The 14,157-nt window shown below is 48.3% G+C and overlaps 1 protein-coding gene across 1 annotated transcript in view; it reads left to right on the top strand.

The window, feature by feature from the left end:
* Positions 1 to 14,157, top strand: part of LOC149356868 (organic cation transporter protein-like) — a 90,358-nt gene that overhangs the window by 75,616 nt on the left and 585 nt on the right. The window contains exon 7 of the mRNA XM_089576451.1: positions 13,920 to 14,056. Within this exon, the coding sequence (XP_089432577.1) occupies positions 13,920 to 14,056 (137 nt within the window). The remainder of the gene's footprint in view (positions 1 to 13,919; positions 14,057 to 14,157) is intronic.

Raw genomic sequence — 14,157 nt, 5'->3', positions numbered from 1 at the left:
TTTTAGATTGGCGTGGGTGGCAGCTGTGGAAATGAAGATACTGTTGTCTGTCTGTGGGGTTTATTACTGTACTTCCTTCAACTCGAACCAAAAATCCAGGAAGTTAATTTTATTGGTTGATTAGGTGATTGAAAGAGATATTAGAATGTATTTTGTTGAATGAGGTGGTAAACTGGATGAGTTCGCCCTCGGTTTCTGTCCAAACTATAAATATGTCATCCAGAAAGCGTTTCTAAAAAACTGGTTTTGTTGGATATGATGAGAAAAAGTGTGATTCAATTTTGTTCATTAATATGTAAGCCCTGAAGAGCTGGGGAAAGGAATTTTCCGACGTCATGGCCGCCTGTTGAAAGGACTTCAAAATCCTCCTCTTACCCCTCTCTCTACTTTATTTGTACTTCCCTCGATATATACTATATATTTTCGGTCTGCTCCTTCTGAACACCTACCTCCACGTTTAGGGCATGGCCGTTTCAACTTATCATCCATTCTCTCCCCCCCCCCCACCCCATATTGTTTTTGCACTGGTGCGTTAAGCCTGTACCTCGCGCGCGCTTTAAAAGCTGCGTTTCGAATACTGTAATACACTCGATAATGGCAGGTCCTCCAAATAAAACGTCGTTAATTAAATCCTGTTATGTTTGTCAATTTTGGGCTTTTTTTTCTGATACATATATACAGCGTGCAGTTTTTAGCGTTTTATAGATGTCTTTTTTTAAAGCTGTGACAGATACGTCAGTTGGCCTGCGCAGGTGGATTCTGCAGCAAAGTGCACATCATGTACGTGATAGAGCTGAATAATTACAAACTTAGCTAGAATTTATCAACTTTTTACTTTAGATTTTAGGGAATAAGGTTATATTGCGAAGTTAAAGGCAGTATATATAAAGGTTGTTTCACATAACTGGAACTACGTATTTAAAAAAGCGCAGCGGAGCTGAATGAAACCGACTTCATATTATTTCCCGTCGTTTGGTGCTCCGCAGAGTATTTTTTAAAATTCTGCTTTATTAGAATAGTTAAGCAAATTTTTAAATATAATAGGCTTTTGTTAGTCAGTATGCATCCTATTTTTGCATTGGCACTCTTTGGCCCGTTTTCAAATTGAGCACATCTGAGCTGGATTTGTGAAGTTGGCGGTGGGTTGACCGATGACGCCCAAAGCTGTCCTTAGATGGCAGCCATGTAAAAGCACTGCCAGAGAATGTCTAGTTGTACTGTTAGAAGTGGCTCTTTAGATTATCAAGTACTCTGTGATAGTGCCCTTCACTGTGTGCTGATCCAATATGGCCTACTGAATGCATGACTCGAGGACGTGGTTAAACCTTTGAACCGGACCATTTTTTGGGGGGTGGTACACAGCAAAAAAACTGTGCTTGATTCCTCTGTCTTGAAGAAAAGACTCAAATTCTCAGGACGCAAACTGCGGTCCGTAATATCAGACCATTTCAAACAGGCTGTCCCTCACGTGCAAATATTGACAGGAGGAAGACCGCCACAGTACAGAAGAACCCATCCCTGCACAAAGCAACATCTGGCCATTTGGAACTGCATCAGTTACTGGTATAACAAACCAACGTTATGCTGATGTATGCTCAAATGGGCCTACAATCTCAACTGCTTTCTTTCTCTACGGCCTATCTGCAAGAAGCACTGGCTGCTGTGGACGGCGATAGTTCTTGACACTTTTGTCTGCAGCTGGACAAATTGCGCAGCTGCGGATAGCAGTCTCAACTTTCTTGAGCGGGCATGACTACCATTACTTTTCTCGAAGACCTCTCTTGGTCTTCACGATTCCCGGGTGCGATTCATAGGCCGGCGGCACTAACGTAGCTTTGAGGTTTGGTGGAACCACCACTCGTTCCGTGCGCATAAGCAGGCAATCTTCTACTGACAGTTCCTCACGGACTTCGTTCCTAGTGAGGACTCAGTTCAGCTGTGAACTTTTTCTTGGCTATAGCCATGATGTTTGAAAAAGATGAGCGACCATTTGGAGCTTGAATTCCTCGGCTGTAGCAAATCAGAGGTCATTAATGTGAAATGAAGATGCTACCAGAGACACCTTTTTCTTTTAAACTTGAAGGCCATCTTCGGTGGCTGGGATAGGTAGCCTGGACAAGCAGTCCAAAGCGGCAGCTCTCCAGTTCTTTGTGTGGAAAGCAAAGATTATAGAGCCAGGTGATCCGTTACTAAATTGAGCGATCGACACCAGACACAAATGTCCCTTTTCTCACACGCCGACAGGCAGGCAAAAGCCTCACGCTCTCTCACTGAGTATTTCCGCACAGTTTCTATCAGTGCTCTGGATGCGAATTCAAGGGTCTGAATGTGTGGTCCGTCAGCTTCTATCTCTACTGCACCCAGGCCGTACGCAGATACAGCCGTGGCCACAATAACGGGGAGCATCGGGTCGATGCTAGATGCTTGTTCGAAGCTTGTTCGATTCTAGATGCTTGGTCGACGCTTGTTCGATGCTGGAAGCTTTTTTACTCTTGTCAAGCTCTTTTCGGCAGCGGCATCCCATTCAAAATGAACTTCTTCCGAAGCAGCCCACGCATAGGTTCTACCTCTTTAGCCAGGTGAGAGATAAACGTAGAATAATGCTCGACGAGACCCAGGAGCGAATTCACCATGCTTGCGTCTGTGAGGGTGCCAGCGGGAACAAGAGCGCTAACTTTACCTCTCCACCTTTCCCTCATTAAAATTCCTTTCTCTCTCTTAGCTTGGAGAGCAAATATTCCATGCGCCGTGACACGATCACCCAGGAGCATTAGCTGAGACTAATTGAAGATCTACGTTGCACACAGTTTCAGTCCAGCTTGAGAGCGGCACAGGAGAACCTGCTCCAGGTTTCTGAAGTGCTCCGAGTCCGGCCCAATGTTATGATGTAGTTTAGATAGCAGAGGACCTCCTTGCAACCCTTCAGACCTTTGTCATGAAGTACTGAAATACAGCTGGAGTAGATGCCAGTCCGAAGCACACCCTTTTGAAATGAAAAAGGCCACGTGCATAATGAGCGCAGTGAGGTCTCCGCTGTCCGGGTAAAACAGGACCTGGTAACAGGCAGAGGCCGAATCGAACTCCCAGAAGTGGCTAGCTCTACTCAGCAAGTCCAGCATGAGGCAGAGGAAAGCTCTATAGTAGCTTTGTTGGGCTCTCTGAAGTAAGCACAGGGGCAGATGCTGCCGTCTTTCTTGCGTACAACGATAGGCGACTTCCATGCAGATGATTGAACCCTTTCAATGACATCGCCAGCAAGAAAGTGTTGAAGGTTGCTGCTAAGTGGCTTGCGCAGAGAAACTGGCAAACGTCTGAGCTTCTGCACAACTGGAGGAACTGAATACTTCACACTGGCCTCTTGTTGGACGCCCTTGGTCAACCCAAGGCCTGGTGAGCTGCCATACCGAAACGATGTAGCTTAACGAACTTTGGAGGACTTGCGGGCACCTCATATCCGCTGCATAGAAGGGGTTTGTGCTCTTGTATATTTGTACCCTTTGTAGCTGCTTTTCGGCTCAAGTCTTCTGAATCATCTTCGGCAGCCGTGTGCAGGACAGGTAGCTGTGTGCCCATAAAATGCAGTCCTAAAGCTTGTGCAGCTTTCAGACGAAGTGCGACATGAATGGCTATCACAGCCGTTTTTTCCTTGAACGAGGCGCTAGCTTTCGCTTGGCCCAACTGGAATCTTCTGTGTGCAATGTCGAAGAACGTAGATTTACAGCTGGTCAGGCGTCTTCGAATACGCTTCGGAATTCTTGCTCCTCCATGACTGACATAGCTGATCGAATGTCGATCAAGAACTTTACAGCGCGTGGTTGTGAAATGGAGGTAATTAGCGCCACTGTCACATCAATGTATGCACCCATGCACTTGTCACCGTTAACAGTCATAATGCTGTTTACACCTGGTGCATCTTGTTTAGGAACTGCTTCCCGAACCTGAACCGGGCGTCGTCCCTGTGCGCTTGCGGGAGCTACGGCAGACTTCCATGAATTGGCCGCGGCGGCCCCATGGGAAGCAGGTTTTGCCGAGAGCGGTGCATACGGACGGCTCGCACTTTGCTTTGCCGCAATTGCCACAGGCCTTCGGATTCCTGCTGTACGGAACAATGGTGGTGGTCGTTTCTGAAGTAGCGGCCAGCATGACGAGATGGTCCAAGGCTGGGCCTCCTCTGGCTAAAGGGACATGCACCGTTTTTGCTGAAACGGCGGCTATCTGGCGTGTTCCGCCCGACTGCACAACGCTGGCGTGGCTGTTGCCGAACGACGCGTTAAACGGGGTTAGCAAAGGCTTCTGACCCGAGCTGAGCTCTCTTACGAAGTAGCGCAATTTCAACTGCACGGTCGAACGTCAGCGTGTCGCCTTCCAAGAGCAGCCGTTCTCTTCACTGCGGAGGTGCGACGCCAGTGACTAACTGCTCGCACATGTTTTCGGTGACTTGACTGCCTAAATTGCAAGAGACTGCCAGTTCTCGAAGCGCGAGAACGACATCACGGATAGAGTCACCATGTAGCTGGCGACGCTCGGTGGAGGGGTGTCATTCTATCGGAATGTTGTGTGTGTCGGCGAAATGTTGACAGAGCACGGGCTATGGTGTATTCATGTTGGGGAAGCGGTACTAAGGCCTCTTGCTTGGAGTCCATGGTATGGTGGTTTGGTTCAGTGGCTGCAGCAGGTTTGGTCGGCAGTAACTGGAGCGTCGCTGGCGGTGAGAGCGCATCAAAATTACACTGTCCTTGCGGGCCCAAGCAGTGCAGGAGACGCGCTCGATTGCGCGGCGCAGGAGCTCGGCAACCCCAGTTGCCCTTGGACTCTACACTATCTTATTTAATTTGCCTTTATCTTGAAGGTGTTCTGTTACGCAAGTGCACTTTCAGCGGCACATGTTTGCATTGTTGAGCCCTGACAGCGGTACGTCGCGGAGTGTCCTCGAATTCGCAAGGATATAAATCTATCTTGTCTAATCTTTTCGCACCCTTGCGAATTTATTACAACGCTCTCAAAGATTGCGTAACCACGAATACGGGACCCAGAGCTTCCTTACGAAGCGAACGCCAGTTTGTTGTGAGAAGGGAACAGCAATGGCGGGACGCTGTGAAAAATCTTAAGACTAGCGCCACTGTTTACTGCAGGCACGCCCTTAAAGGCTGCAACAACACATTTCCTGTGCAGTGCTTTTCGTGCATGAAAATGTGTGCTGAGCATTCTGTATACCCAGTGGAGCATCCGACTGCATAGGCAGGGGTAGTATCAATGGAATGTGTGCGCTGAGGGGAATCTTTTGTTATAGGGCGTGTATTGATGTGGTAAAATATACCTGTCTCGTAGAGTATAAAAAAGGACAACAAGCACGATCACCATCAAAAACGCAAAAAAATAGGCAGTGCTTAGTTCTGGTTAAGCCTGGATATACAAGCGAAAAACTTCAGTTAAGCTTGGTTTGACGGCCGTCCACAAACTGTCTATACGGAGGCGGAAGAGGAGACGGAAATCGGCGAGGTTAAAACTGCCCGCAGGAATACGAAGACGAGGGTTGCCGGCTGCGACGCGGGGAACATGCCGCTGCAACGAAAAGTCAAACGGGGGGTGAGGAGGCGACCCACACGCGCAGTTGTAGCGACAGCGAGGAGGCGACGCTCATGCGCAGTAGCGCCCGCCGAAACGCCCCGCGACTGATTAGGCGGCGGCGACGAGCGACCACCTACGCGGCGAGTGACGTCATTCCGTTTCGCGCATGCGCATAACTCACCAGTACGGCTCACGCGAAGCTTCGCTCTGCCCCGCGTAGCGAAGCTTTTCGCTTCAAAACGAGCGCAGGCCGGCGAGTCGTCTGCAGGCGTTCGCCTTTCCGTGCGGCGCCGCGCAGCGTTGCGGCCGCACAGCCGGCACCATTTCTGCATTACACTGGCTATGTGTCGTACACACCCCATAGCTCTGCGGCAGTCGAGTCTGCAGTGTACTCTTTAGACCTATGCCATGACCGGCGGATCGCGCTGCTTACAGTGGAACGACGTCGAAATGTAGACACGGCGCCACTAGGAGGCTGCGGAAGCGAGGGAAGCGACTCGAGCAACGGCAACCCGAGGCTAACACGAACAAGCGCAAACAGCAGACTTGCCGCTGCTACGTTCAACGCTGTCAACGATAAAATGCATTTTTTTTCACCCTGATTCCAGCGTACCAAAAGCTGAAATGGTATAAATAATTGACACACACAAAAATGCCAATATTTACAAATGCGTTGACAGTAACGTCTTTAGAGCTGAATGAAATGTTCTCTAATTACGGGCTTTTATTTATGAGCAGTAGAAATATCCCTCATTCGCTTTTATATTTCATTTATTGATCGCGTTAAAAAACCGGTCCTTTCTCCAGTCTGCAGCTGATAGTTGTGGCGTTAACGGCGAAAACTCCGAGAGCAAGTATATTAGCAAATAAAGGTGAAGAGCATCATCATCGTCAATAGTCTGACTACGCCCACTGTAGCGCAAAGACTTCTCCCATGTCTCTCCAATTAACCTGGACTTTATCGGCTGCAGCCACCGTATCCCCGCAAATTTCTGAATCTCATCCGCCCAGCTAACTTTCTGCAACCCCCTGCTACGCTTGCCTTCTCTTGGAATCCACTCCGTTACCCTTAAGGACCAGCGGTTACCTTGCCTCTGCATTACATGCATTGCCCAAGCCCATTTCTTCCTCTTCATTTCGACTAGGATTTCTTTAACCCTCGTTTGTTCTCTCACCCACTCTGCCCGCTTCCGGTCTCTTAAGGTTATACCTATAATTTTTGTTTTCATAGCTCGCTGCGTTGCCCATTACTTAGCCTCCACGTTTCTGCCCCGTAGGAGAGTACCGGCAAGATGCAGCATTTGTATACTTTTTCTCTTGAGGGATATTGGTAAACTACCATTAATGATCTCAGAGAACATGCCTTATGCGGTCAACCCTATTCGCATTCTTCTAGTTATTTCCGTCTCATGATCCGCATCAGCGGCCACTACCCGCCCTAAGTAGACGTATTCGCTTACGGCTTCCAGCACCTCGCTACGAATTGTGAAGTGCTGTTCTCTTGCAAGACTGCTGCCCATTACTTTGGTTTTCTGCACGCTAATTTTATGGTCTACCGTTTTGCTCTGTCTGTCTTACATTGACGCTACATTGATCATGTTTTGCAGTACATCTCCTTATTGACTTAGTGTCGTGTCCGGTCGCTGTGTTGAATGCAGCGAAAGACGCACACGGTACTTTAAGACTTCGTTTATTTAAAGCCGATGAGGGTGCGACCAGCGTCGACCGAGGCAGGAGCCGAACTGGCCGCCCGAAGAAAGGAGGGAGCGGAGAAGCGTCCACGGGAGGGAGTGGCTTCCCAGAACAGGAGGAGGGTGCGGGGGCGCACCGTGGGGGGGCATCTGGCGACAGCGTGCGACGAGGGGCAAGCGGTCGTTAGGAGGGGAATGCGAGTGGTCGTTAGGAGGAGGATGCGAGTGGTCGTTAGGAGGGGGCGCACACACACAAAAGCAATAAGGGGACACAACACTTCCTTCCCCCTTAGAAAGTTGCCTGGTATCGTGCAGGGGGTCGGCGCTCACGCGTGGAGGCGCGCTGGCTTTGTGCGCTCGGGGGAGAAACACTTGTAGGCTGGCTGTTGTTCGCTGTGTCTCCTAGGTCTGTCCTGGGCGAAGTCTCTTCTTCCGGGAAGGGGTGCCAGGCTATGTGGGAAGATGGTGCACGTGTTCTCTCCGCTGGCGGACAGCTCTCAGACGGCGTCGTAAATCTACGCAGCTGGTTGAGATGTCGGCGTGCTACTGTGCCATGTATGTTGACGAGCCAAGAGCGCAGGCCTATGCGTCTGACAATTGTAGCTTCCTCCCAGCGTGGCTTTTTCAGAAACTGTCGGGCGAGGACGCGCTGCCCCTCATTAAGCGTGCCGCAGCGCGGAATTGCTTTTTCTTCCCGGAACGTCTCTGCCTTTGGCTCGGGGAGGATGGCTGTGAGCTGGGTTCGCATTTCACGCTCGAACATCATTTTCGAGGGGGTCTCGCCTGTTGTGCTCTGAACCGTCGTGTGCTGCTTGAAGAGAAAGCGCGCAAGGCGGCGCTGCAGCGAGCCTGTCTGATCTCTTTCAAGGGCGCGTTTTAGCTCGGCTACGTAGCGCTCGGCTTGTCCGTTTGTCGCTGGGTGGTAGGGGGCCGATGTAACTGATGAGATCCCGTTGTCGCGATAAAACTTGAGGATCTCCGCAGACACAAACGGTGTTCCGTTGTCCGACACTACCTTGCGCGGCAGGCCGAACGTTGCAAATAGTGATCGGAGGTTGTCAATGACTGCTGCCGAAGTCGTCTGTCCCATTTGCCTTATCTCAAGCCACTTTGTGTAGGCATCTACGACCACAAGGAAAGTGCAGCCCTCAATTGGTCCTGCAAAATCAATGTGCAGCGTGTGCCATGGTGTGTCTGGCTTTTCCCATTCTGGGACAGGAGCTTTCGGCGGGGCGCTCCGGCTGCTCTGGCAAGGCTTGCATTCTCGCACCACTGTTTCGATGTCGTTGTCAATGCCAGGCCACCACATGTAGCTTCTGGCACACTTTTTCATTGCAACGATGCCCCGATGTCCGGCGTGGATGAGAGACATAGCTTGTGCGCGTAGTTCTCTCGGCATCACAACTCGGGACCCAAATATGATGCAGCCGCGATGGGTGCTCAACTCTGTAGCTCGCCTGCGGTAAGCGTCGAAGTTGTCCCCTTTGAGTTTATGCACGTTGCCTTGTTGAACAGCTGTGTAAACTAGCCGGAGAGCTGCGCACTTCTGCGTAGATGCTGCAACTGTGCCTGCTGTAAGCGGAGGTTCTGGCAGTGCTTCGAACATCAGAACGTCTCCTGGTAGAAATGGTTCGTCAACAGTTGCGTCTAGTGGCAGACGGCTTAGCGCATCGGCGTTTTGATGTTTACCAACCATGTTCTGGCTCGGCGTCTGGTGTATGCCGCATATCATCACGCCTAGTGGAGAAAACCAATTTCTCCCTAGAAGGCTTGATCCTGTGCCCTTCACAACAAGCAGAGGTAGCGTATGGGTCTGGCCGTTGTAGTTAACCTGCACGTTGGCAGAGCCCAATAGTGGCAGATTCTGTCCTGACCACGTTCGCAGGTGCGTGTCGTCTTGTTGCAGGGCGGGTGCGTCAGATGGCCATGAAGTTCGGAACGTGTCCTCACTGATCAGAGTACAGGCTGCGCCGGAGTCCACCTCGAACCTAATCAGCTGGTGATGTACGCTTACTTCTGTAAAAATCTTCGGTCGCGTGCCGAGATTCATGGTGTTCAGGTCGTACAACACAGATGGTGTTGCTGATGTTGTTCCATGGAGATCAGATAGCGGCGTATTCTCTGAGGCGTTGACGCTGTGATTAGGCTGGGAAGGTGACTTTATCTTGGCAAGTCTCCGTTTCGTAATGCATGCTCTTTCGATATGCCCTCGCTTGTGGCAAAAATTACACGTGGCTGACTGGAATCGACATCCCTGGGGGTTGTGTTGGTCGTCACACCGCCAGCAGCGTTGTGCCTTTTTGACCGATTTTACAACAACAGAAGGCTTGCGCACCTGGTTGCTTGTCTGGTGTACCGGCTCGGTGTTCCGGCGAATCCCTCTCTGCTGGTGACCGGCGCTCTCCGCTCGAACGGCGATGTCGTAAGCTTTGCTGAATGTGAGGTCCTTCTCAGCGAACAGGCGCTGCTGCAGTGACTCGTCACTCAGTCCGCACACAAATCTGTCGCGTAACATCACGTCCAAGGGAAGCATGGTGGTGTTAGCAGAAGAAGCTGCGTCTCCCTCCTGCCCGGTAGCTGTTGTCGACAGCGTTCCAAAATTGCAGTCGGCAGCGAGCTTCTTGAGCGCGGCTACGTAGGCGCTCACAGTTTCTCCTCCCAGTTGATCTCGTCGTTGGAAGCGAGCCCGGCTGTAGACCTCGGATGGCCTTGGGTCGTAGTGCTTTTGCAGCGCTTTTACGATGTCGTCGTAAGACACTGCCGCTGGTGTGCTTGGCTGAATAAGGGCGCAGACAGTATCGTAGGTCTGCTCCCCGCACAGCGTCAGCAGGTTGGCCCTCTTCAAGGCTGGGTCTGTGATGTTGTTAGCTTCAAAGTAGAACTGAAGGCGTCCAACCCACGATGACCACGATGAGCCGTTGAATTCTGGTATCTGATTGGGAAACCCTCGCGTAGCCATGGCTTGTCAATAGCGTTGCGTAGCGCGGGTCGAATCCACTTTCTCGTCGCCACTGTCGTGTCCGGTCGCTGTGTTGAATGCAGCGAAAGACGCACACGGTACTTTAAGACTTCGTTTATTTAAAGCCGATGAGGGTGCGACCAGCGTCGACCGAGGCAGGAGCCGAACTGGCCGCCCGAAGAAAGGAGGGAGCGGAGAAGCGTCCACGGGAGGGAGTGGCTTCCCAGAACAGGAGGAGGGTGCGGGGGCGCACCGTGGGGGGGCATCTGGCGACAGCGTGCGACGAGGGGCAAGCGGTCGTTAGGAGGGGAATGCGAGTGGTCGTTAGGAGGAGGATGCGAGTGGTCGTTAGGAGGGGGCGCACACACACAAAAGCAATAAGGGGACACAACACTTAGCAAGGCAATGTCATCAGCGAATCGCAAATTATTCAGGTGCTCTGCACAGTGCACATCATCTCGAGATGAAGAGCACTGCGCGCATATTCTCTGGCGCGAGCGCTTTGCGAAGCCACAAATAGTTTTCTTTACAAGTGTATCGCGCTACACGAAACAAAAGATATCCATAAATGCGGCGAAATACACAGAACACGTGGAGACTTTGGCGCGACCGATCGGGAAACATTGCTTTTTAAGGACATTCTTGAAAGTCTCTTTGTGTTCTATTCGAGCTTTCAGGTATTAGAGCTGAGTAGCGTAATTTAACGAGAATGTTAGCGGTGGCGTCGCTATCCTAATAAAACATGATATTAAAAGTGAGCTTTTGCAGCAATTAGATAACCATGAAAGTTTATTCCTAAACGTTAATTACTTTGGTCACACTTTCATTCTGGGCGCGTTGTGTAGGCCTCTAGATTCTTGTCCTGACTATATGCACAAATTGCAGGATCATATGCATTCATTTAGGAACAGTAAAATCATTTGTGGAGACTTTAATATTCCAAATATGCATTGGTCTACTGGATCTTTTGAACCTTCTGAAAATGCAGACTTAATTTCGGACCTAATGATTGCTCATGACCTTGGACAAGTTGTAACTGAGCCAACAAGGGTGCGAGGGATGAGCAGTTCTGTTTTAGACTTAGTATTTGTCAGCTTCTTGTTTTCTGCGCACATTTCATCTGTATTGGAGGGAATATCAGATCACAGACTGCTACTTGTTTCTCTCATATTTTCTTCTTGTGATAAATCATGCAAATATTTGCTTAAAGTTGTAAAAGACTTTTCACGTGCAACTGATGAATCAGTACTTGATTATTTAGACATTGCTTTCAACAGATTTTTCGGTGAAGATGTCTCAGTTTTGTGGGCTACCTTCAAGGAGCACTGTGAATTTTGTCAGCTGAATTTCATTCCAGACATGACGAAACGCATCAAGAAAAAGAATCCGTGGATTAATCGCCCCATTATTCATCTCAAACGTAAAGTCAAGCGTCTAAAGCGTTCGAAACGACCAAACACAAATCTTTTAGCAGAACTTGCGGCTGAACTTTCTTCAAATATTACATTGGCCAGGAAACGGTACTTCACAAAATGTCTCCCGCAATTCATAAAAAGTAATCCTGCTAAGTTTTGGAATCATATGAGAGAGTCTCATAAGCCGATCGAAAAAAATACTCACGAATGGATGCGTTGTTACGTGCCAAAAGGGCATTGCCACAGCTTTTAATAATTATTTCCAGTCTGTTTTCTTAACTGATCACGGTGAAAGAATTGACGGTTTTGTTTGTGATTCCTTTCAACCGTTAGACATTGTATCTGATGAAGGTGTCATTGAAATGCTACTCCGATTAGATACGAAGTGTTCTCCCGGCCCAGACAGCATTCCTAATGCATTTTTGAGGCGCTATGCTGAATCATTGTCTCGTTTTTTGTCCAAAATATTTCGTGTCTCCTTATCTTCTTGCTCCTTGCCGGCTGACTGGCTCACAGAGAAGGTTATTCCTGTCTATAAGAATGATGATCGACTCTCTGTAAACAACTACCGCCCGATCTCTCTAACGTCATCCTGTTGTAAGCTTATCGAACATATCATTGCCAATCATATACTTGCAATATTAAACAGTAATAATGCCTTAAACCCTGCTCAGCACGGCTTTAGAAAGGGATTCTCTACCACTACACAACTGATAATAGCCATTCATAATTTTAGTGCAGCTTTAGACAAGTCAGGCCAAATTGATGTTTTATTTCTAGACTTCGCCAAAGCCTTTGACAAGGTGCCGCATAACAAGCTTCTTTTAAAACTGAAACTCATTGGTGTACCACCTCCGCTCATTTCTTGGATTGCAGCTTATCTACAAAACCGAGCGCAATTTGTGGAGATTGGCGGTAGTTGTTCTTCCGCACTCCCTGTAACCTCTGGGGTTCCTCAGGAAAGTGTGCTCGGTCCCCTACTTTTTTTATATATGTAAATGATTTAGTTTGAAGTGTTAATTCAGCTTTTAAGATTGCTCTGTTTGCCGATGACTGCATGATATATACTCCCGCATCTTCCGTTTCTGACCAGGAACATTTAGATAATGCTCTGCTTAGTGTCGTCTCCTGGAGTGAAAAATGGGGCATGGAAATCAATACTCAAAAGACTGTGCTATTGCGGATAACAAGGAAGAAAAATCCGTTTTCCTTCAACTATCACATTAATGGCGTTTCAGTTAAAGAAGTGCCAATGTATAAGTATCTTGGTATTGTTCTAAATTCGCAACTAAAATGGAATGACCATATAGACCACATTAAATCCTCAGCTTTACGTAAACTTGGTTTTCTTCGCCATAAACTTAAGGACGCACCTAGCAACTGCAAACTATTAGCTTACAATACTCTTATAAGACCAAAACTCGAATATGCCGCCATAATTTGGTACCTACATGCAAAAGAAGACATAAGAGAATTAGAAAAAATACAGAGGCGCGCAGTACGCTTTATATTTAATAAGTACAACACAACTGATTCCCCATCTTCGTTAATGGCAGCAAATGATATTAAACCTCTCCACATCAGACGCAATATAGCCCGCCTATCCTTCCTTCACCAACTAATCCATGGAAAACTAGGCATCTCTCCAACCCCCTATGTGCAGTTTTCTGAAACGCGTAGAACTCGTCGACATCATAATAACACTTTAGCACCATACTTCACGCATACTAACGCTTTTAAATTTTCTTTTTTCCCGAGAACTATTGCCAAATGAAACACCCTGCCTCTACAAGTGACATCGGCTGTTGATTTTGACAATGCACTTTGTGAGCTATTTTAGATTGTATATATGCTACAGTGTTGTGCGAATGTGTTTGTCTGCCCTCCCTGCCTGGATCCAAATGAGGGTCTGCAGTATTGTGAAAATAAAATAAATGAATAAAAATGCAGGTACTCCTACTAACTCGAATATTAATCGCCGAACTTATATTTTGTGAACCATGTTTTTGTAGCCTAAATGTAAATGCTTATTTTTTGCGGCACAAACCATCTCAAAGAGTGGAATGAGTGCCAGTTAAAGCACATCAAACGGGCTTACCTTTCGGCGCTGAACTAGAAAACGTCCAATTTTATGTACTGTGCTTAAAACGGAGTTCGTGTTTGAAAGTATCAAATTTCCGCATTTAAAACGCTACCTCCTCTTAAAAATGATTAGTGACAAAAGAATTGATCGCATCTTCTATATCTGTGAAGTAGGAAGGCAGTTGTCAATGTTGTGAATTTCAGGGAATCATAATCGGTCCTTGGGCTCCAAAAGCCGTGGACTGTGGTGTCTGCGTGCTGTCTGCACTCTTGGCTCTAATTCTCCCAGAAACCTACAAGCCGACACTTCCTGACACAGTGGATGACGTGAAGAGAAGAAGGTATGTGAACGCGCACACAAGATTTCATTCTAATGATTTAAGTGCGCTTTCTTATCCCTGCCTAGTTCCCTTTCGAGCACATTGTACACGAAGATAGTACT

Source organism: Amblyomma mixtum, chromosome 3 (genome assembly GCF_055824585.1).
Source record: "Amblyomma mixtum isolate Tamu chromosome 3, ASM5582458v1, whole genome shotgun sequence".
NCBI lineage: Eukaryota > Metazoa > Arthropoda > Arachnida > Ixodida > Ixodidae > Amblyomma > Amblyomma mixtum.
The sequence above is the reverse complement of the archived record's forward strand: the minus strand, read 5'-3'. Positions and strand labels throughout refer to the sequence as shown.